At 37.8% G+C, this 20,820-nt stretch overlaps 1 protein-coding gene across 2 annotated transcripts in view; it reads left to right on the top strand.

Annotated features, from left to right (window-relative positions):
• The window catches only part of KIF23 (kinesin family member 23), a 30,029-nt gene extending 10,508 nt beyond the window's left edge, over positions 1-19,521 (top strand). The window contains exons 9-23 of one of the 2 annotated variants that reach the window (XM_016198082.2): positions 258-379; positions 3,593-3,695; positions 8,140-8,219; positions 8,305-8,424; positions 8,663-8,789; positions 9,096-9,254; positions 9,860-10,017; positions 11,418-11,591; positions 11,869-12,048; positions 12,325-12,636; positions 15,591-15,821; positions 16,724-16,806; positions 17,004-17,082; positions 18,185-18,255; positions 18,969-19,521. In XM_016198082.2, coding sequence (XP_016053568.2) covers positions 258-379; positions 3,593-3,695; positions 8,140-8,219; positions 8,305-8,424; positions 8,663-8,789; positions 9,096-9,254; positions 9,860-10,017; positions 11,418-11,591; positions 11,869-12,048; positions 12,325-12,636; positions 15,591-15,821; positions 16,724-16,806; positions 17,004-17,082; positions 18,185-18,255; positions 18,969-18,984 — 2,015 coding nt within the window. In that variant the 3' untranslated portion in view covers positions 18,985-19,521. The remainder of the gene's footprint in view (positions 1-257; positions 380-3,592; positions 3,696-8,139; positions 8,220-8,304; positions 8,425-8,662; positions 8,790-9,095; positions 9,255-9,859; positions 10,018-11,417; positions 11,592-11,868; positions 12,049-12,324; positions 12,637-15,590; positions 15,822-16,723; positions 16,807-17,003; positions 17,083-18,184; positions 18,256-18,968) is intronic. The other variant, XM_016198083.2, reaches the window with a different exon arrangement.
• The last annotated feature ends 1,299 nt before the right edge of the window (positions 19,522-20,820 follow it).

Genomic DNA, 20,820 nt, shown 5'->3' with positions numbered 1-20,820 from the left:
CCCGGCCTGTGTGGCTCAGTTGGTTGAGCATCATCCTGTGCACCAAAAGGCCTCTGGTTCAATTCCCAGTCAGGGCCCTTATCCAGGTTGCTGGTTCGATCCCCGGTAGGGGGTGTGCAGGAGGCAGCCTATCAATGTTTCTCTCCTTCTCCCTTGCTCTCTCTCTCTAAAATCAAGAGGGGGAAAAAAGAAAGCATGTATAAGGAAATGGCTGAGTTCAGGTTTGAGCAATGATTTTTTTTTTTCTGTCATTATAGGCCAGAAAAAGAGACGTATTGCTAACACACATTTGAATCGTGAGTCCAGCCGTTCCCATAGTGTGTTCAACATTAAATTAGTTCAAGCTCCACTGGATGCAGATGGAGACAATGTCTTACATGTAAGTTGTAGTGTATGAAATTTTTCTTTTTCTAACTGAATCCTTAATTTTTGGAATTAGAATTAAATTAGGGAGGTTTGGTTGCAATAAAGATTGCTTTAGAACAAAGGTTTTTCAACTGGTGTGCCACAGAAAAAATTTTTAGCGTATTAAAATATAATTTAAAACTATTTTGTACCAGTACAATATGTTAATTTTACAAATGTAAAATTTTATCAGCTGTTAAAGCATCCTACTTCAGCTTTATTGCACAATATCTGTAAGAAAATACTACTTTGCCCTAGCCGGTTTGGCTCAGCGGTTGAATGTTGGCCTGCGGACTGAGGGGTCACAGGTTTGATTCCGGCCAAGGACATATACCTCGGTTGCAGGCTCGATCCCCGGCCCTGATCAGGGTGTGTGCAGGAGGTAACCAATCTATGTGTCTCCCTCACATCGATATTTCTCACTCTTCCTTTCACTCTCTAAAAAGTCAGTGGAAAGAATGTCCTCGGGTGAGAATTAACAAAAAGAAAATATTAATTTTAAAATTAGAAAACATAAAAATGCTTTCAATATAGAAGAGACAGTCTGATTTTAAGGACAATGCTCTATAAGAATGTCTACCCAGAAAATAAACTCTCATAGGATACCAAGCTGGACAGATGCTTCGGCAGATCTAGTACAAAACACTATGTAAAACCTACCCAAGGTACTTAATCCAAACTGTATCATCATTCTTCATTAGAAATCTAGGTGCCACTTAAGGTGGTTTCTTATACTTAAAAAAGTTGAGCCCTTGCCAGGTAGCTCAGCTGGTTAGAGCATGGTCCCTGTATACCAAGGTTGTGGGTCAGAGCACATACAAGAATCAACCAATGAACATATAAATATGTGGAACAGCAAATTGATGTTTCTCTCTCTCTCTCTCTCTCTCTCTCTCCCTCCCTCCCTCTCCCTCCCTCTTCCTCCATCCATCTCTTTCTCTAAAAATCAATACTTTTTTTTTTTAAAGTTGAGCCATTTTTTATTGTGAGCATTCTGAATATCACTTACATATTAAAAACAATACTTCCAACTTAACAACCATTTTTAAGTTTTTTCCATCCATGTAGATCATCCCTGGCAGCTGTTTTTAATGACTATTAAATGATCATCTTAATTTATGCTGGTAAAAAAACATCAAGTTAAATACACATTTAAAACCTAGTTATTTACAAAAATCTGTTTATAAATTTGTGTCATAAAAATTAGTGTTGCGCCATCAAGGTGGCCTTTGATTGTTTTATATTAGTTAGTCCTCCCTGCAAGAATTTTTAAAACATGCAACACCTGACTGTTTAGTCAGACACACCTACCTCTTTTTCCTTAGATTGTCAAAAAAAGAATAATAACAGCCAACACAACAACAGCCATCCGATGTGGAACAATCAAAATCGTGCCTTTTGCCTGGCAGTGTGGCTCAGTGGTTGAGTGTTGCCCTATGAACCAGGATCATGGTTCAGTTCCTGGTCATGGCACGTGCCTGGGTTGCAGGCTCGATCCCCAGTAGGGAACATGCAGGAAGCACCCAATCAATGAGTCTGTCTCATCGATGTTTCTCTCCCTCTCCTTTCCTCTTTCTGAAATCAATAAAAACTTTTTTTTTATATATATATATTTTTTGTCAGATAGACAAAAAGTGTATTTTTTGGTGTGCTGCAAAATTTTAGTAATTAGTTTATGTATGCCATGAGGTGAAAAAGGTTGAAAATCACTCCTCTAGAATTAATAATATGTGTAGGTGCCCGTCCAGTATGGCTCAGCAGTTGAGCATTGACCTATGATCCAGGAGACTGAGGTTCGATTCCTGGTCAGGGCACATGCCTGGGTTGTGGGCTCAATTCCCAGTCAGGAGCATGCATGCAGGAGACAGCCAGTCAGTGTCTCATCATTGATGTTCCTCTCTCTGTCTCTCCCTCTCCTGTCCTCTCTCTGAAATCAATAAAGATAGATTTTTCTAAAATTTTTAAAAATATAGATATAGATATATAGTAGATATAGATATGGGCAGGTGATGGCTTTAATTATTCCATTTGATGTGTACTTTTGGGAAACTGGCTATTAAATCTTAGAACCTGGACTTTTGCTGTGAAAAAGGTTTACGAATCTTTATAAATCTCTTTAAATAGAGGAGATAAAATAAGAAGAATGTGTGATTCATTGTTTTATTTCTGAAGACTCATTTTGTATATGGAAATTCAGTTAATGGTTTTAAAATGTCAGCGATTAACTTTCCAGGTTAGGGTTAGTTCAGGAGATGGCCAATTCTAAATTGTTCTTCTCTTGGCTGTTAGGCCAGGAGGGTCCCTCATCTGTTGATCGCAGTTTATTGCTGGACCTGTCACATTACAAGGCTTATATCAACTGGTAACTGTATTTGAGCCCAAATATAAGTTATTTAATAACTTTAAGCTATTAAAGTATAATTCTATTCAAACTGCATTATGAAATTGTGGTATCACAAAGGTTTCCAGATGGCAGGAGGAGATGGTACAGCATGGTACTGAAGACCACTAGGATTCAAATTCTGATTCCTATTAATTTACTGCCTAACTGACCTAACTGTAATAAACTCCTCATATTGTTGGGTGGATTAAAGGAGGTAGTCCAGGTAAAGTTCTTAGTCCCGTGTTTGGCTTTTAGTCAACACTTGATAAATGTTAGCTAGGAAATGCTTATAAATCAAGCTTCCATGTACACTTGATTTCCTTTGAATCACATCTAACATAATATCAGTTATGTACCTCTTGACTTTCATTTCTTATAAAAATTACTGGCATATTATGAAATTGTTAGATTATGAAATTATTAAATATCTGATTATAGAAAATTTTAAGATAGTCCTATTCTAAACTATTTAGCATATATATTGAGCTCCTGCTGAGTGCTAGGCACTGTGCAAGGTGCTGGAGATAAAGTCATTAAAAGGCAGAGTCCCTGCACTCATGGCGCTTACAGCATAATGTAGAATATCATACAATGGGAAAGTAATCATTAATGTCATGAGTATATTTATCATATTAGCAGACTTCCCCATCCAAACTTGTATCCCTTGTCCCTACTAGTACATTTTGTATTGTGCAAATATTATATTCATAATACAATAACTTGTTAATTTGAATATGTTTAAAGAACATTGTAAACCCACTTATAGTTCATATCATGTTATTGGCATTATGATCTTCCCTCTAGGAAAAAGAACAAATCACTATAAGCCAGTTGTCCTTGGTGGATCTTGCTGGAAGTGAAAGAACTAACCGGACAAAAGCAGAAGGGAACAGATTACGTGAAGCTGGTGAGTAAAGCATAGTACTTATCTATTGCTAGAACTTGTAAAAATTTGCAATGCCAGTTTATCATCTGCTTATTGATAGGAGGTTTAAGCATAATTGTCTTCAATTTCATAATTTAGAGGCTAATTTTAGTGGTTAGTGTTGTTTCTTTAGTTGTGCTGGTTTGGTATCAATCTATTATAATTCACTGATTTCTTTAATAAGAGCATGAAAAAGTGACTAAAATAAATACAAGTTATATTCATATTGAAAGTGTCTGTTATACCTGTTGATGGTATGGTCAGTACTGGGTCCTTAAAATGAAGTTATTTAACAGTTACTTCAGCATTCATATTGGTAAAAATTGGCTTCTGAAGGTGGGAAAAACCTTGGAACACAAAGCCAATTGAAAGGAAATCTAAAAACAAACAAAAAAAGTCCATTAAAATTGTCATTTGACCTTAAAAAAAAAAGGAAATCTGTGAGTCTTTTTTTTTTTTTTTTTTTAAATCTTTCATTTTGTGTAACCATTCAAGTTATGTTTTATGTTAATAATATTTATGGAATACCTACTGTGTGCCAGGAATTAATACAGATATAAAGGATCGAGCCCTGCCCTGGAGAGCCCAGCCTAGTACAAGAGATAGAATATAGGTAGAATATAATGGAAGTGAACACAAGTTACTGTGGGAGTACAGAATAGAGCTGCATCATCCAATCTGAGGTGGGGGAGGGGGATTGGAGGAAGACTTCATGGAGTTGAGACTTAAGATGAGGAGTGAGCTCTCTGAGGAAGGATAGGATTAAAGGCATCATCCCTGACAGAGGGGGCAGCCACTTGTAAACAGACCGGTCCTGAGAGAACATGCTGGGTCAAGGCAGCTGAAGTGGAGGGTGTGGGATATAAACCATGACAAAGAGGTAGCAGAGCAGGACAAGGTCATGAAGACCCCTTGTCTGTCATATTAAAAATCTGAATTTATCCTGAGGGAATAATGGTGGCTACAATTAAGGGACTATTGTGTTTCATAGTACCTACTGTGCATGGGCTTGCTTTCTTGATTCTGACTTTTCAAGATGTATCATAGCCATTTTTCAGTTGAGGAGGTTGGAAGAAGTGATTTTCCCAAGGTTAGAGCCTGGGTTCAAACCCAGGGTGGTTGGACTCTCAAAACTTGTGTCTTTCTACCATTATGCAGCCTCCCCATAAAGTCAATGAAGGATTAGTCTTTTAAAAAGATCATTTTCCCAGTAAAGAGAATTAATTTACAAGAGGCAAGTCTAGAGATGAAAAGCAGTTGGGAGCCTTTTACTGTAATTCAGATGAGCAATCATGTGACCTGGAGGCAAAAGTCAAAACCGAGAGCTAGTTAGGAAGTAGGTCCACCTGCAGGTGGAGAGTAAAGAAGAGGAAGACCTTGGTTGAGGAGAAGCAGTTTGAGGTGCAGATATGGGCAGTTCATGAATTTTGTTTGGGTTATGTCCAAATTTTTCAAGGGAAGCACCTAGTAATTGGATGCAGAGGTTCATGGATTTGGAAGGAGAGAGATTTGACTTGAGATTTATAGGTTTAGGTTTTGCCAATAGAGAAATGATGGAAGCAATGGGGGAGATAAGACTATTTATGGGGAACAGATAGGAGGACAGAGCTTTGAACAACAAGCCCTTGATGATTAATTTAAAGAGCCTATGGAGAGAAGATGACTTAAGGGATTATGAAATACTAAAAAAAATACACACATTATATATATATGTGTATACAGTAGTCCCCACCATATCTGTGGTTTTGTTTTCCATGGTTTCAGTTACCCATGGTCAACTACAGTCCTAAAATATTAAATGGAAAATTCTAGAAATAATTTATAACTTTTAATTTTGCACCGTTCTGAGTAGCATTATGCACTGTCCCACCTGGTACCTATCCACAGTATATACGCTGTCCACCTCAGTTATAAGATCAATTGTCCTGGTATCACAGTGCTTGTGTTCAAGAAACTCTTACTTTACTTAACAATGCCACATTCACATAACCTTTATTATAGTATATTTTTATTAGTAGTAGTTGTTAATCTCCTACTATGCCTAATTTATAAATTAAACTTTATCATAGGTATGTATGTGTAGGAAAAAACATAGTATATATAGGGTTTGGTACTATCCATGGTATCAGGTGTCCACTGGGGGTCTTGGAATATATCTCTTGTGGATAAGGGGGGGCTACTGTATAAGAAGATCAGGAATCTGGAGTCCAGATCACAAGAGGAAGGATTAACTTTGATGGGGAAAAGATGTAGTTGGATTGGGAAAAAAGTAGAAACCTGAGGGGTGGTTGTTGTTGTTTTGTTTTTTGAAAGCTGAGGGTTCTGATGCTTACGGGAAGAAACAGAATGGACTATCATTGTTAATATGGATGCGGAACAAAGTTAGGGAGTAAGAACTATAAGAAAAGAAGATTGTGATTGGGGCATATGACAGCCTCAGGTTTCCAGAGGTGGTGCAGTTCTGAGTGAAATAGTTCAGGGTTTGGGCATGGTTGTTTGACTGCATTGGTAAGGAGATAAAGATTTATTGGAGTTGAGATCGGTGTCCTCTGACAGCATCTAAGAGTGATTCTCATAAATACCGAAGTGACCCAGGAGCTGGCATGTAGGAGGAACATTTGAAGGCAGCAGCGAGGAATTAGGAAAATGTTGCTGGCCTCCTCTATTCACCATCCTTATAAAATGTTAGACTTTAAAAAAAACAAGCAACTTTTACTCAAAAAGACTCCAGGGCTGCAGGGGAAACACTACCCTTATGGGAAAATAAAGGTAAGGTTACAGCGCGTTATGCCATGGGTACAGGGAAGCTGTGGACACTTCCCAGAATAATATTTCTGAATATATGACATGAAATACATAGGATTATAAAGGAAACCAATTAGATTGAAATACATTTTTTAAAGTTGTTTTTTGTTTTTGTTTTTTAAACATATCTTTATTGATTTCAGAGAGGGGAAAGGAGCGGGAGAGAGAGAGATAGAAACATCAATGATGAGAGAGTCATTGATCGGCTGCCTAGTCCACAACCCGGGCATGTGCCCCGACCGGGAATCGAACCCTGATCTCCTGATCCTAGGTCGATGCTCAACCGCTGAGCCACGCCCGGCCGGGCTAAAGTATTCTTAAAACATTTGTCATACAGTAATTTTTGTGCTGCATTATTAGGGGTTTTGTTTTTTAATCCTCACCCAAGGATATTTTTTCCATTGCTTTTCAGAGATAGTGGAAGGGAGGGACATCCATGTAAGAGAGACATCAATTGGTTGCCTCCCTACTGGGGCCAGGGATCGAGCCTGCAACCAAGGCGGGTGCCTGTCTGGAATTGGGCTGATGCTCTAACCACTGAGCCAAACTGGGTAGGGCTATGTGCCGCATTATTAATGCCTTAAAAAAAAAACCCACCAGCTGGTCTAATAACTACATAATTTCAAAGTAGTAATGAACATATAAATACCTTGAGATTAGCAATAAACTGTAAGTGCTATAAAAACAAAGATGTAATTTATTTCCCACCCAAGTATGCAGACTCCCTGAAGTGTGTGCATGGACAATATGGACACCTGACCATTAGGGAAAGAGATGAATGGATCATTCTGTGAGAGGTCGAGGATTTAGGGAAATCTGTTAACGAATATGGGTTCCTAAGAGCACAGTGGAAGAACAAAGGATGCTGGGAGTTGTGGTCAAGGAAGATAAATCTTGGATCATGGAATTTTATGGGGGTACAGATGAGCCATGTGTTTTGAGAGGTGGCTAAGGATGAAAGCATGGTTGAGTTAGTCAACCTTAGAGTTCCAAAATGAACAAATTCTTAATTACTCTTGGGGTCTATGTAGGTGAGAACTCCTGTGCTATTGGAGGCTTGATTAATCTGTCAGACTTGTCTTGGTTCAGAAATCCAAATACAAGTGGTCAAAAGTAACAAGTATGCCACCTAAGAAATACCTGTTACTTTAGATGTAGAGGGGTAAGAGTTAGCTGGATCCTAAGACACTTGACTTTTAGAAACAGGAGCCCGTCTGGGTGCAGGAGAGATTTCAGTGTTGATGGAGCCAACTGTAGCCTGAAATGGCCATGCTTTAGAGATAATATTTTATGTGAAGATATTAAACACCTTCATCTAATATACTTTCACAGAATTTAAGATTTGGAAGAAACTTAATGGGTCATGAAGTGTAATGTTGCATTCACTGGAGAGTCCTTTTGATAGAATCCCTGAAGGATGGTATTTAACCTCTCCTGAAACACTGCTATTGAAATACTCTGGAAATACTGCCAGACCATGCGAGGACAGCTCCTTAAATTGAGCCACTAAAATCTGTTATTTCCATCTAATAGTTTTATGCAGTAGGGATTTTATAGGCAAACAGACTACACTCTACCTACCCTTGTTTTCAGATGTCTTCTGTGTATATTTTTCTGTTAGGTAATATTAACCAGTCACTAATGACACTAAGAACATGCATGGAAGTCCTGAGAGAGAACCAGATGTGTGGAACTAACAAGGTGAGCAACAGCCTTTCATGTGTATAGTTTTATTCGTGGGCCTTTTTCACCTTACGTCTTTATTTGGATTTGAATGTATTTATAGATGGTTCCATATCGAGATTCAAAGTTAACCCATCTGTTCAAGAACTACTTTGACGGGGAAGGAAAAGTACGCATGATCGTGTGTGTGAATCCAAAGGCTGAAGATTATGAAGAAAGCTTGGTAATTTTAATTATCCTACACAGTCTCAGAATTTCTGTAAGAAAACAGCTATCTGGGTGTGAAGAATGACATTTGAACATTTTAAAAATTGATGCAGAACCATCAGTTACAGAAATGAGCTGAAGGCCAGTTGAATAATGTTTCATAGTAATTTCTGAGGAAGGACTTGTTATATGTTTATTTGTTTTTAAAAAATGCACACACACGCACAAAAACCTCCATTTGTTTTGTGTCTTAGCAAGTCATGAGATTTGCAGAAATGACCCAAGAAGTTGAAGTAGCAAGACCAGTAGACAAGGCAATATGTGGTTTAACACCTGGACGGCGATACAGGAACCACGTTCGGGCAGGTCCAGTTGGAGATGGTATGATTTGGAATCAGATCACTTGCCCACTGATTAGTCTCTTTGTCTCCCTCTTTTTAATCTATTTCACATAAGAGAACTCTCTACTTCCCTTCTCCCTTCCCTTAACCAAGTGCAAAAAGAAATCTGAACCGATGTGTAACAGATTTCTTTTGTTACATGAGATAACTTTTTTTTTTAACAGCTAAAATTATGATTATGACAACTCAAGAAAATATAGTTAATTGTACTGTGGCTCTAATCACTCATTTAAATAAGGTCCTTCTCTCCTGTGTAACTTTTTATAATTTTTGTAATTCAATACAGAACTGCTGGTTACAGAAGTGGTTTTACAGAGTTTTCCACCTTTGCCACCCTGCGAAATTTTGGATATCAATGATGAGCAGACTCTCCCCAGGCTTATTGAAGCATTAGAGAAACGCCACCAGCTCCGACAAATGATGATTGAGGAGTTTAACAAACAATGTAAGGCTAAAAACCATTTGCAATCATTTTAACTCCAGAAATTTGCAGTGAATCTGAATTCTGTGGTGGGGTGGATCTTTAACATACCTTTGGGCAAATTATTTAATCCTCTGTTTCTTAGTTCCCCTGTCCGCAAAATGGGGATTGTAATTGTTCCTACTTCAGAGGGTGCTGTGAGATAATGTATGAAATCATGTGGAAGAGTGAACTGCCTGGCACATAGTTAGTGCTCAGTAAATATGTCTACTATGTTTAGCATCGTCATCAATTCATTTTAATCTTCACAAGAAAAGGTATGAGAGAAGTGGTATTTAAATTCCCATTTTGAAATGAGGAAATGTGCTCAGAAAAATAACTTGCCCAAGTCACATATCTAGTAAGCGGTATACTAGGGATTCAATTTGGATCTGACTGTTCCTAAAATGAATCTACTGTTATTTCTGGTTTTGCATTTGTTGTTCTAAAGCCAGTTACTTAACCCGTAAGGATTGGAAAGGGGATGTCACAGTGCAAAACGAAATACTTTATAGTATTGCCTAGTAAAAGTTGATTGCATTGGTTAGTTTGGAATTGAAGTAAACAGAACCTGCATGCTTTTGTTTCAGCTTTTACTTTTAAAGCTATGTTGCAAGAATTCGACAAGGGTCTTTTAAATAAAGAAAACTCCATTCAAGGAAAACTAAATGAAAAAGAAAAGGTGATCTCAGGACAAAAATTGGAAATAGAACGACTGGAGAAAAAAACCAAAACGTTAGAATATAAGGTTGGTTTTGCCAGTATTGTAATGGCTACTTACTGCTGTTCTCTGACGGAGCCCGTATGCTCTCCAGGCCTGTAAACACTGCATACTGAGATTTATCACTTTGTTACTTACTAACCTTCATCCTACCCTCCAAAAAAAGGGAATCTGAGTAAAAAGCGTAAAAGGGATGTTAAACTCTTTAATTTTATGAGTTATATGTTAGCAGTTAAAGAAAATGTTCTCTGGCCCAAACAAGTGAGCTTTCTACAGGGCTTTCTAGAGTTCAGCTTTGACTATAGCTTGGTATTTTAACTTATTACTAGATAGCGTATGTTTGTTCCCTCATTTACAGAGGATCATTTAGAGGGGAACACTCATTCTAGAGAGAAGTTAGTCTTAACCAATAGTGTTCTCTATTCCAAAATAGCCTTAAAAATAAAATTTTAGGCTCTAGCTGGATGGCTCAGTTGGTTGGAGCATCGTCCTGTACACCAAAAGGTGGCGGGTTCGATTCTGGTCAGGGTACATACCTAGGTTGTGGGTTCAATCCCCACTCGGGGCATACAGAGGCTTCCCCTCCCTCCATCTCTTTTTAAAATTCAATGAAAACATATTCTTGGGTGAGGATTAAAAATAATAATAAATAAATAAAACTTTAGGCCTGGCGCTCTCCCTCTGGAGTACGCCCACTCCTTTCCCATTCCTCTTCTTTTTTCTCCCAGGTGTGTTACCTTTACCCTTTCCTAAGTTCCAAGGGCCCCTTCTTTTGCCTCTGTAACTTGTTTTTCTGAGCCCATTTCTTCCACCGCTCACTTTTATAGACCTCTGACTTTCTAAATAAACGTTATCTTACCGTTTGAGTCTTGGCTCTGAATTCTTTCTTAGCCAGAACTCAAGTACTGAGGTTGCTGAACCAAGGTCTGGTCTGAGTCCACCAGTATGACACCTGGTACCGTTCTCACTGCCAACACAACAATCAGCTGTCCAGAGACCTGGGGCCTGAGGCAATGATGGGTGTAGAAAAAACAATATCTTTCTCCAGCATTGACCAACCTCCACTAGCACATGTCCAATGACTGAAGACTTACAGCCAGACCAAGCAGCAGTACAGTGTTTGGGAGCTCAGACTGCTAGGATGACTTGGCCAATAAAGAAGGAAAAAAAAATTTAGGCCTGAATTTTAGGGGAAAGTAATTTTTACATTAAGTCATGTATAACTTAGTGTCTCGGTAAGGAATCTGTTTAAAAAGCTCATTTCTAGGAATGAAGGTAGGAAATCAGATGAAATTTTAGAGGAAAATGCTTTCTCCATAGTTTTTCTTTCCACAAGTATGCTTGCATAAACAAATTATAAAAGATTGTTTTAGAGCTACATGAAATATTTCCATACCAATTTTTGAACATAATGCTCTACCTTCCAGATTGAAATTTTAGAGAAAACAACCACTATCTATGAAGAAGATAAGCGCAGTCTACAACAGGAACTTGAAACCCAGAATCAGAAACTTCAGCAACAGTTTTCTGACAAACGCAGACTAGAAGCCAGGTTGCAAGGCATGGTGACGGAAACAACAATGAAGTGGGAAAAAGAATGTGTGAGTGTCATTCCTGTAGTGCTTATCGCAGAGGGGGTGATTTATTTCAAATTGTAGTGTTTTGAATGACTGTACCTGGGTTAGGGTTTTGGTGGTGATGGCAATAGTTGCCTATTCAGTTCATTCCTTTCTCTGCCCTTGAAATTCGTGAGCATTATGAAGTATACTTATCAGGAAGAATTGGAAAATTATAATTTTCTGGAATAGTGTTTTGGTAATCTGGTGTATTTGTTTGGTGTAATTTATTAGGATGTATATTGTCATTGATAATTTATAGGAGCGTCGAGTGGCAGCTAAACAACTGGAGATGCAAAACAAACTCTGGGTGAAAGATGAAAAACTGAAACAACTGAAAGCTATTGTTACTGAACCCAAAACTGAAAAGCCAGAGAGACCCTCTCGGGAGCGGGATCGAGAAAAAGCTACTCAAAGATCTGTTTCTCCATCACCAGTACCTGTAAGTTACCTATAGTTGTGTAGTAATTTATGGCTAGAGAAAATTTGTTCAGATTAGGTAACTATTTCTATGAGAAATCAATTTTTTGTTTTATATTACTTATATTTCTCAAATTTCTATTTAATTGTTTCAATTTAATATAAACACAAATTTAGTATAAAAATGGAATAATTTAGTACAAATAATAATGTTTTCTTCATGTGTTAAATTATGTAAAAGTAATGAATTGTGTTAGTTTTTCAGTCTTGCTCATTAATTTCTTTTCAATTTTTTTAGCTTTCTGGTAACTATATTGCTCAGATTTCCAACGGCCAGCAACTCATGAGCCAGCCACAGCTACATAGGCGCTCTAACTCTTGCAGCAGCATTTCTGTAGCTTCCTGTATTTCGGAATGGGAGCAGAAAATTCCTTCGTACAACACACCTCTCAATGTCACATCCATTGCAAGGCGTAGGCAGCAGGAGCCAGGACAAAGTAAAACTTGTATCGTGTCAGACAGAAGGCGAGGGATGTACTGGACTGAAGGCAGGGAGTTGGTTCCTACATGCAGGAGTGAGATAGACGTAGAAGAGGACCAATGCTGCAGGGTTAGTGCCAGTGTTCTTGCTAAGCGTTACAGCAATCGGTTTTAATCTCGTGTTTGTAACCTGGTTCAGAGTCCGACAGAAAGGTGGGTGAGCTCCAGTATAAACAAGGTTAATTTTTATGTTAATTTGAAAGATCAAATCACCCCAAAATTGAGGCCTAGCTCTTCACTCGTGTGGCTCAGTTGGTTGAGCATCATCCCACGAACCAGGAGGTGGCCAATTTGATTCCCAGTCAGGGCACACGCCCGGGTTTCGGGCTCAATCCCCAGTAGGAGGTGTGTAGGAGGCAGCCTCTCTCTCCCTCTCTCCCTTTCTCCCTCTCTCCCTCCCTCTCTCCCTCCCCCTCCCTCCCCGTCTCTCCCTCTCTCTCCCTCTCCCTCTCTCCCTCTCTGCCTCTTTCCCTCTCTCTCTCTTTAGCATGTGCCAGAATAACCTGTGCTTTTTAGTTGCATAAGCTAATAAGCATGTGAATATGAGTCTCTTACTGCACATTTTCCAATTTTTTTCTCTTGGTTTCTTCCCAAATTAGATTTTTTGCTGCTTTTTAACTTTTACTTTTTTTTTAACTTTTACTTTTAAAACTGTTTTCCCAACTTTTATTTTGAAATTTTTCAAACCCAAAGAAAAGCTGAAAGAATGGTACAGTATTGTCTTTTTCCCCTTACCTAGATGTACCAATTGTTACTTTATATAGATATGTAAACATATTTTTCCTTGAATCTTTGAAAGTAGACTCCATGGTATTTCATCCCTAAGAGTAAGGACATCGTCCTATATAACCATAATTGTTAGCACACCAAAGAAGGTTAACATTGGCCCTAGCCAGTTTGGCTCAGTGGTTAACATTAACTCTGAATAAATATCTCTGATATATAGTTCATGTTTACATTTTCCCAGATGTCCCAGTAATGGCTCCCCCCCCCCCCCCCAATCCATGATCCTATCAAGGTGAATGCATTGCATGTAGTTGTTATGTCTCTTTAATCTCTTTTAATATAAAATAGTCCCTCACTCTCTTGATTTTCGTGACATTGACTATTTTGAAAAGTCCGGGCCAGTTGGTTTGTAACTGCTAAAGGTTTGCATGCCCAATTAATTGCTTTCAATTTCAAGACCTTTATTTGAATTTATAAGGGCTCTGCCTCATTCAGGAGTGTTTAAATAAATTCACATTTATATTTTCTTCTTAAGAATTAAGGTAAAGTTTCCTGCTAAATCTGAATAAATGAACCAAGTTACTATTGTGAACTTATATGTAGTAAAATTTTAATATATAGCTCTTTTAAAAATTTTCTTCTAAACTAGTTAATCTCATAGTAACTATTTGCTTTAGATGTTCTTGTATAATTTAGGGTGCAGAAAACTTAGTCTCTTAAAGTTCTGTACTTTGCAGATACTGCTTTAAACCTTTTTAGGGAGCAAATTATGGTGACTGGTCTTTCTGATCAACTCTAGCAAATCCCCTTTATTTCTTGAAAGCTTACATACAAAACTATTCAAGATTTCCTTATGCCTGGTCAACATTGATTTAATACCTAATTCGGCTAGGAGATATTTAATGGGATTTACTAGAGATCCTTGAACTTCTCACTTGAAATCAAAATCTCTTAAGAAGTGCAGCAGAAAACTTTAGGCTAGTATCTATGCATCTAGGTTTGTTGGTCAAAAATTATGTCCAGTGGGTTGAAATTATACTTCAGTGAGAAAGAAATTTTAAGTATCATTTATTTCATAAATGGTGCTAGACTGAAAGGTCTGTCATCTTTCTGAAGCTTGTTTCAGAATGTATTTATTGCTAAGTGTGCTCAACATTAATTGAGCCATTTTAAGAATGGAAAGTTTCCTGCTTGCTGTGAGGCTTGGGCATGGTTAGGGGCAAACTCTATTGCCCATGTTTTATACTGTCATGATGTGTCACTGATGCTTCATTTGTTTCTTTTAATTATATAGGGAAAATGCTTTAGTTCTCCAGATACGCATTTTGAGATTGGGATCTTCGTACTTGACCAGCTTTGAAGGATTTGGCCTGTGGCACACTGTTTCAATTGCTTTCAGTTTTACAAACAACATGTTGGCAAATTACCAAAGATAACTCATTGCTTCAAACTATGAACTATATCTTATATGTGAAGTGTTTTCTCAGGTTGAATATGCTAAATTTAGCTTTTCCAAACTTACATGACATTTGACTGGAAGCAACTAGTTTTTTATTGTATGATAGACTGATTTGACACGCTATACTATTTATCTGGTTCTTGGAACCATTTATGAAATGTTTGGGAGAAAAAATAGTTGCTATATTTAGCCATTGTTGTATTTGACTTTTTAATGAAGTTCTGTTTGGAGATTTTTAAAATTTCAGAAAGTACTCAGAAGTACTTTATTTATATTCTTTTAGTCATTTTATATACAGGGTTTTTAATTATACTTTATATTCTTTAGCATTTTGTACTATACAGCCCTATCAGCTTTTATTTTTTTGTCTTTGTATTAGGAGTGTTTTCTCTTTTGTTTAGAGGCCTATGAGATGTTTAGACTTTTATTGATCTTACTGAAGCTTTTAACATAGTTGTGGGTCTAATAGATTACCTCACAATAGCAAGCACAAATGTTGGTTTTTGATCAGGAATACAAAATGATTTGTCTTAAATACCACCTACACAGGAAAGACTAGCAGCATTACCAGCATTTTTCCTTCCATTCTTTGTTGAAAGGGAAGCTCCCTGGTAGAATATATAATATACAAGCTGGTGTTAAAAGGTTTGTTGGTTTTATGTTTAAATTCAAAGAGGACATTTAAATCATTTGAATAACATATTTAGCTTTTGAAAAGGTTCGTGTATTTGTTTTGATATTGTCAGCAACTAATGTAGCCAAACCTGCTGCACTTCTAATAATACCCTTAAATTAATTCTGGGTTATGCTTGTTTCTTGATTCCTTTCAACTTGATCAGAACGCACCACCACTTCGTCTCCGACACAGACGATCACGCTCTGCAGGAGACAGATGGGTAGATCATAAGCCTGCCTCTAACGTGCAAACTGAAACAGTCATGCAGCCACATGTCCCACATGCCATCACAGTGTCTGTTGCAAATGAAAAGGCACTAGCTAAGTGTGAGAAGTACATGCTGACCCACCAGGAACTAGCCTCCGATGGGGAGATTGAAACTAAACTAATTAAGGTAAAAACAAATTTATACAAGAGAAAAATATATATACAAAAAGTCAACAAAAAAACATTTACTCTTCTATTCCCTTGATGAGATACAGGCAGTGTCCACTGGAACATAAATGGGTGTCTGATATAACCTCTTTGTTACAAAACTAAAGTAACTGCTTAGGGTGTGAACCGTTAAACTGGGACTAAATTTGCTTTCTATTGAGTGAAGCTTAGATTCTCGGGTTTGTTAGAGGAACTCCAGGTTTATTATATACTTTTCGTTAATGTATATTTAGTTTTAACCACTACTTAAAAAAATAAACCTAAACAAAGAACTACCTTTGCTGTGAGTTCAAAATAAAAAGCCCACATTAAAATTTGACCTATCAAAATTACTTAATATTGAGCTACCCAAAGCCCTTTCCTTTCTGTCTGTAGAATTGCCCCTAATCATAGAGTCAATAATCAAGGAAGTAAACGACAAGACTGGAAAAAAATGTTTTTAATTTCAGATTCAGTTTAGAGAATGGTTCTTATTGTATCCATAGTTTCAAATAAGACTACTGTTATTTGACTATGAGGGGGGTGACACCCAGAGAGGGAAGTATAATACCTTAGAACATTTAGAAATTTCTGGCAGATTTCTTGATCCTAAGCATAGTTCTTGTAAGTTGAACGAAAAGGAATGATTTTCTGCAATTAGGAATGTTATAATTATATTGCATTGGACTTTTGTTCAGTGAGATATATACTCAAATTTCTGAAGTATTTTAATAGTACAGTCCCAGCAGTCCCAAGCACCATCTGGTTTTGTGGATTGGAGTTTCCATAAAACAGTGGACTTAAGTTTAATTTGAAATATATATGTGAGTTTATCATTCTGATGTATCAAAGTGTAATGGTGACCTTTTCTCTTGGCTCTAGGGTGATGTTTATAAAACAAGGGGTGGTGGACAATCTGTTCAGTTTACTGATATTGAGACTTTGAAACAAGAATCACCGACTGGGTAAGTGATCATCAAATATATATCTTTAGAGGGTTGTGTTTCCTTAGCTGCTCATTCTCAAGGAACAGAATAGCCTGTAAAAGAATAGCCCGTTTTTGTTCCTTGAAGAAGTGTAGTGATAATTCCCTACTTCTAATATGTTTTCTGTCATTAGATGCAAAAATAATTGTTGCATTGTGTTTCCCCTTTTTCCATAGTCGAAAACGAAGATCTTCAACAATAGCACCTGCCCAACCAGATGGCGCAGAGTCTGAATGGACGGATGTAGAAACAAGGGTAGGGGTAAAAATTAAATACTTGTCTGCTTAATAAAAATTAGAGGTGTCATATTTTAAGCCCCACAGCTGTAGCTTTTCATGTTCTTTGAAGTAGCTGAAGTCTGATCTCACATTGCCAGTGCAGCCTGTAGGCCTGTCCTAGCAAACCTGTGAACATATTTGTTTCTTTTGGTCTGGTCTTACTGGAGCTCTTTGGCTCAAAGCCCCTGTTTCCAGTGTAGAGGAATAGGTCCCAAGAATCACAGAGCATCACCCTAGAACAGCAGTTTTCAACCGGTATGCCGCAAGAATTTTTTAAAAATGCAGTACCTATTTAGTCAGGAGTACTGAATTCTTTTTCCCTTAGATTGTCAGATAAAAAATGACAACAGTCAACACAATAGCCATTCAGTGTGAATGTCCTGTCTTGAGCCATAAATATGTTATATAATAGTGTTGTATCTTACTGGTCATGTCACATAATAAGGTTGCGTCTGTTTAATTCTTGGTACCAGAAATCCTTATATACATGTCTAGGTACCTGATTTTTTAAAAAGTCACTTTGGAGCAAAAAGGGTAGGTAATTACTGTTGTTATATATTTTCTTGTACATCAATCAAAATTAAACCTATTTTTTTGTCAGATTGGCAAAAATATTTTTTGGTGTGCAGCAGAATATTAGTAATTAGTTTGTGTGCCATGAGATGAAAAAGGTTGAAAATCACTGCCCTAGAATAACAAGAATTCACATCAGATTGCTGAGAATCTCTCAGAAGCAGAACTTTGCTGTGGAACTGCTATTCCTAATGAGAGGCTCATATGGAAAGAACATGGGAAGGTAGGGGCCAGGAGGCCAAGCTCTGGCCACTGACTTTCTCAAGACCGCCTTTTCCTTATCTAAAATAAGGAAATTTATCTGTATGATCTCTAAAGACCATTCCAGATCACAGTCTTTGTGGCCTATGTCAAATGAACTGCAAGTATTTGTATTTTAACAGGTGCCTGTGCTGAACTAGAAAGCAAGGTGGATTTCACCTTGGTGGAACCTTTCTAAACAGAATTGTGTTTTATAGACTGCTAAGAGGAACTGATCTTTTCCTCTTCTGTAATTTTTCTATCAGTGCTCTGTGGCTCTAGAGATGAGAGCAGGGTCTCAGCTGGGACCTGGATATCAGCATCATGCACAACCCAAGTGAGTACTGGGTAATTGGGGCCTTTCTCTGGATATTTTCCCTCCTCTAGTACTTCCACCACCACCCATTCTTCCTACTATCCACTTTCTTTAAGAGTACATAAGTGGTTTTTGTTTACCCCTTGGAATATCTGGGCTCTACTAGAGACTGCAATAGGCAGCAACAGTGCTGAGAACCTTGGAAGACCTGATAAGAGCAATTATAGCTGCAAGAATAGGAGGTGATGGAAGATTGGCTCACTCTTGTTCATATTTTGCCAGTGCTCAGAGTTTTCAGAGGCTGACCTGAATCACCTATAAGGAGGGGAGGCTAAAAGGCTTTAGTCAGGGATGGCAGCTTGTCCTGTAACTCATTCTTTCCTAACTTGCCTCTTGGTCTTGTTACAGTAATTAAGTGTTCACTAAAGTAAAACAGTGGTGGAATTTATGGTTGGGAAAGGAATCACACTTTAAGTCCATGTGGCCATTTTTAACACATGTATTCCTTAGGCAATCTGTAAAATCATTGCAACAGGATAAAGATGAGAAGTCCTGTTTTTAAATTTAATACTAGCTAAGCATACTTTGTAACAGTTATTTGCCTTCCCAGAAGGGCTTGAACTTTTCCCATGATAAAACCAGAAATTGTCTTAAAGCTCTCCTAGAGATTAAATTGCTCTGAATGTGTAATTGATTGCAAAATTCTACACTAAATACTGATTTCTGTGTTTTAGGCGCAAGAAGCCATGAACTGACGGTCTCAATAGGGAAAGAAAATTTTCATTGTGTTGGTGATTTCTCCAAAACCATGCCAGGAGAAGTCTTTTGGAGTCATCTTGTAGAAGGTCCAGCTTTGTTGACTCACAGACCTCAGATACATCATACACTGGCCTAGATCACAGATTTCCCTATGGTTCCAAAGACATCTAGGATTCAACAAACTTTTATTTTATATGCCTTGCCATATTTAATACCAATAGCAAAGAAAGACCCTCTTTTCTCATTGCCATATGAACTTTTTAATAATGCTATTTTTTGTATATTTCTTGTATACTTATAAACTAATTCATGCAAGTGTTTGTCTTGGGTGATTAAGGAAGAAGATATATAGATCACACTTTCTTTTTTATCGTGACTTTTCCAGCTCTTGCCTGAATATTTCTTAAGGTTTTATACACAAAATAAATGCTGCTACTGATGAGCTGCAAAAATGCACTTTAGACATATTGGACAATTCAAACTTTCAAAATAAAGATGTCAGTGACTGGCCCTGGCCAGTGTGGCTCAGTTGGTTGGAGTGTCGTCCTGTGCACCAAAAGGTGGTGGGTTTGACTGCCAGTCGGGGCACATACCCAGATTTCAGGTTTGATCTTCAATTGGTGTGCGTGGGAGGCAACCAATCGATGTGTCTCTCACATTGATGTTTCTCTCTGTCTCTCTCCCCCTTTTACTCTCCCTGAAAAGCAACGGAAAAAATATCCTTGAGGGTTAAAAAATGTCAGTGACCAATACTAAAATCATTTTAGGAAGTTATTTTGAATTTTGTATGTACATACTCACTTTCTGATACTTAGATATACCAAAGGCGTTGAAATAAAAAGCACTAAGAAATACAAAGTTGTGTGATAGTCATAACACATATTCCCAGGAACTAGCATTGTGCCTGGCATTTAGCTGGTATTCATTTGTGGGATGAATCAAAAAAATGGAATGAATCAAAACACTAGACGTTTCTCTCACATTGGGGCTACCTTTTTTAGCACACAAAGAAATGGCTTTGAAAGGGGTGTTTTCCCTGCCAAGAACGAGGAATCTCACCCCAGTTCACATTCATAACCTGGTATTCCATGGCCCATAGACAATCCTTAATTTGACCTGGAATCTTCCCTTTCATTTCCTTAATTCAGTTGACTTACCAGGGTTTTAAGAGCAACATTCATAAAATTCCAGGTATGAAAAGTTTTAACTCTTGATATTATATGTAACTTAAACCCATATATAAGTCAAGAGTGACATTTTCATCATGGTACCCTGAGTCCTTCCTTTTTTCTCTCCTTTTACTCAATCATAACTGAATGTAAGTGTCTGTACATTACACTAGAACATCCAAGAGATTTATACCTACATATGCTTCACAAAGTAGGTGGGTAGGACCCCATTCAGGGCACATACAAGAATCAACCAATGAATGCATAAATAAGTGGAACAACAAATCAATGTTTCTCTCGCTCACTCTTGCTCTCTCAAAAACTCAAAAAATGTTAAAGTGCTGAAAGAAAATAACTTAAAACCTAGAATAATTTACCCAGAAAGTTTATTCAAAATTGAAGGAGAGGAAAAAAGTTCCCCCGGCAAGCAAAAATTAAAGGAGTTGATCACCCTTAAACCAGCTTTACAAGAAACGTTAAAGGGGCCTGGCTGGCGTGGCTCAGTGGTAGAGCGTCTACCTATGAACCAAGAGGTCAAGGTCTGATTCTCGGTCAGGGCACATGCCCAGGTTGTGGGCTCGATCCCCAGTAGGAAGCGTGCAGGAGGCAGCCGATCAATGACTCTCATCATTGATGTTTCAACTCCCTCTCCCTTCCT

The sequence above is a fragment of the Miniopterus natalensis genome, chromosome 1, assembly GCF_054644295.1.
Source record: "Miniopterus natalensis isolate mMinNat1 chromosome 1, mMinNat1.hap1, whole genome shotgun sequence".
Classification (NCBI taxonomy): Eukaryota; Metazoa; Chordata; class Mammalia; order Chiroptera; family Miniopteridae; genus Miniopterus; species Miniopterus natalensis.
Note: the sequence above shows the minus strand (reverse complement) of the source record. Positions and strands in the feature narration are given on the sequence as shown.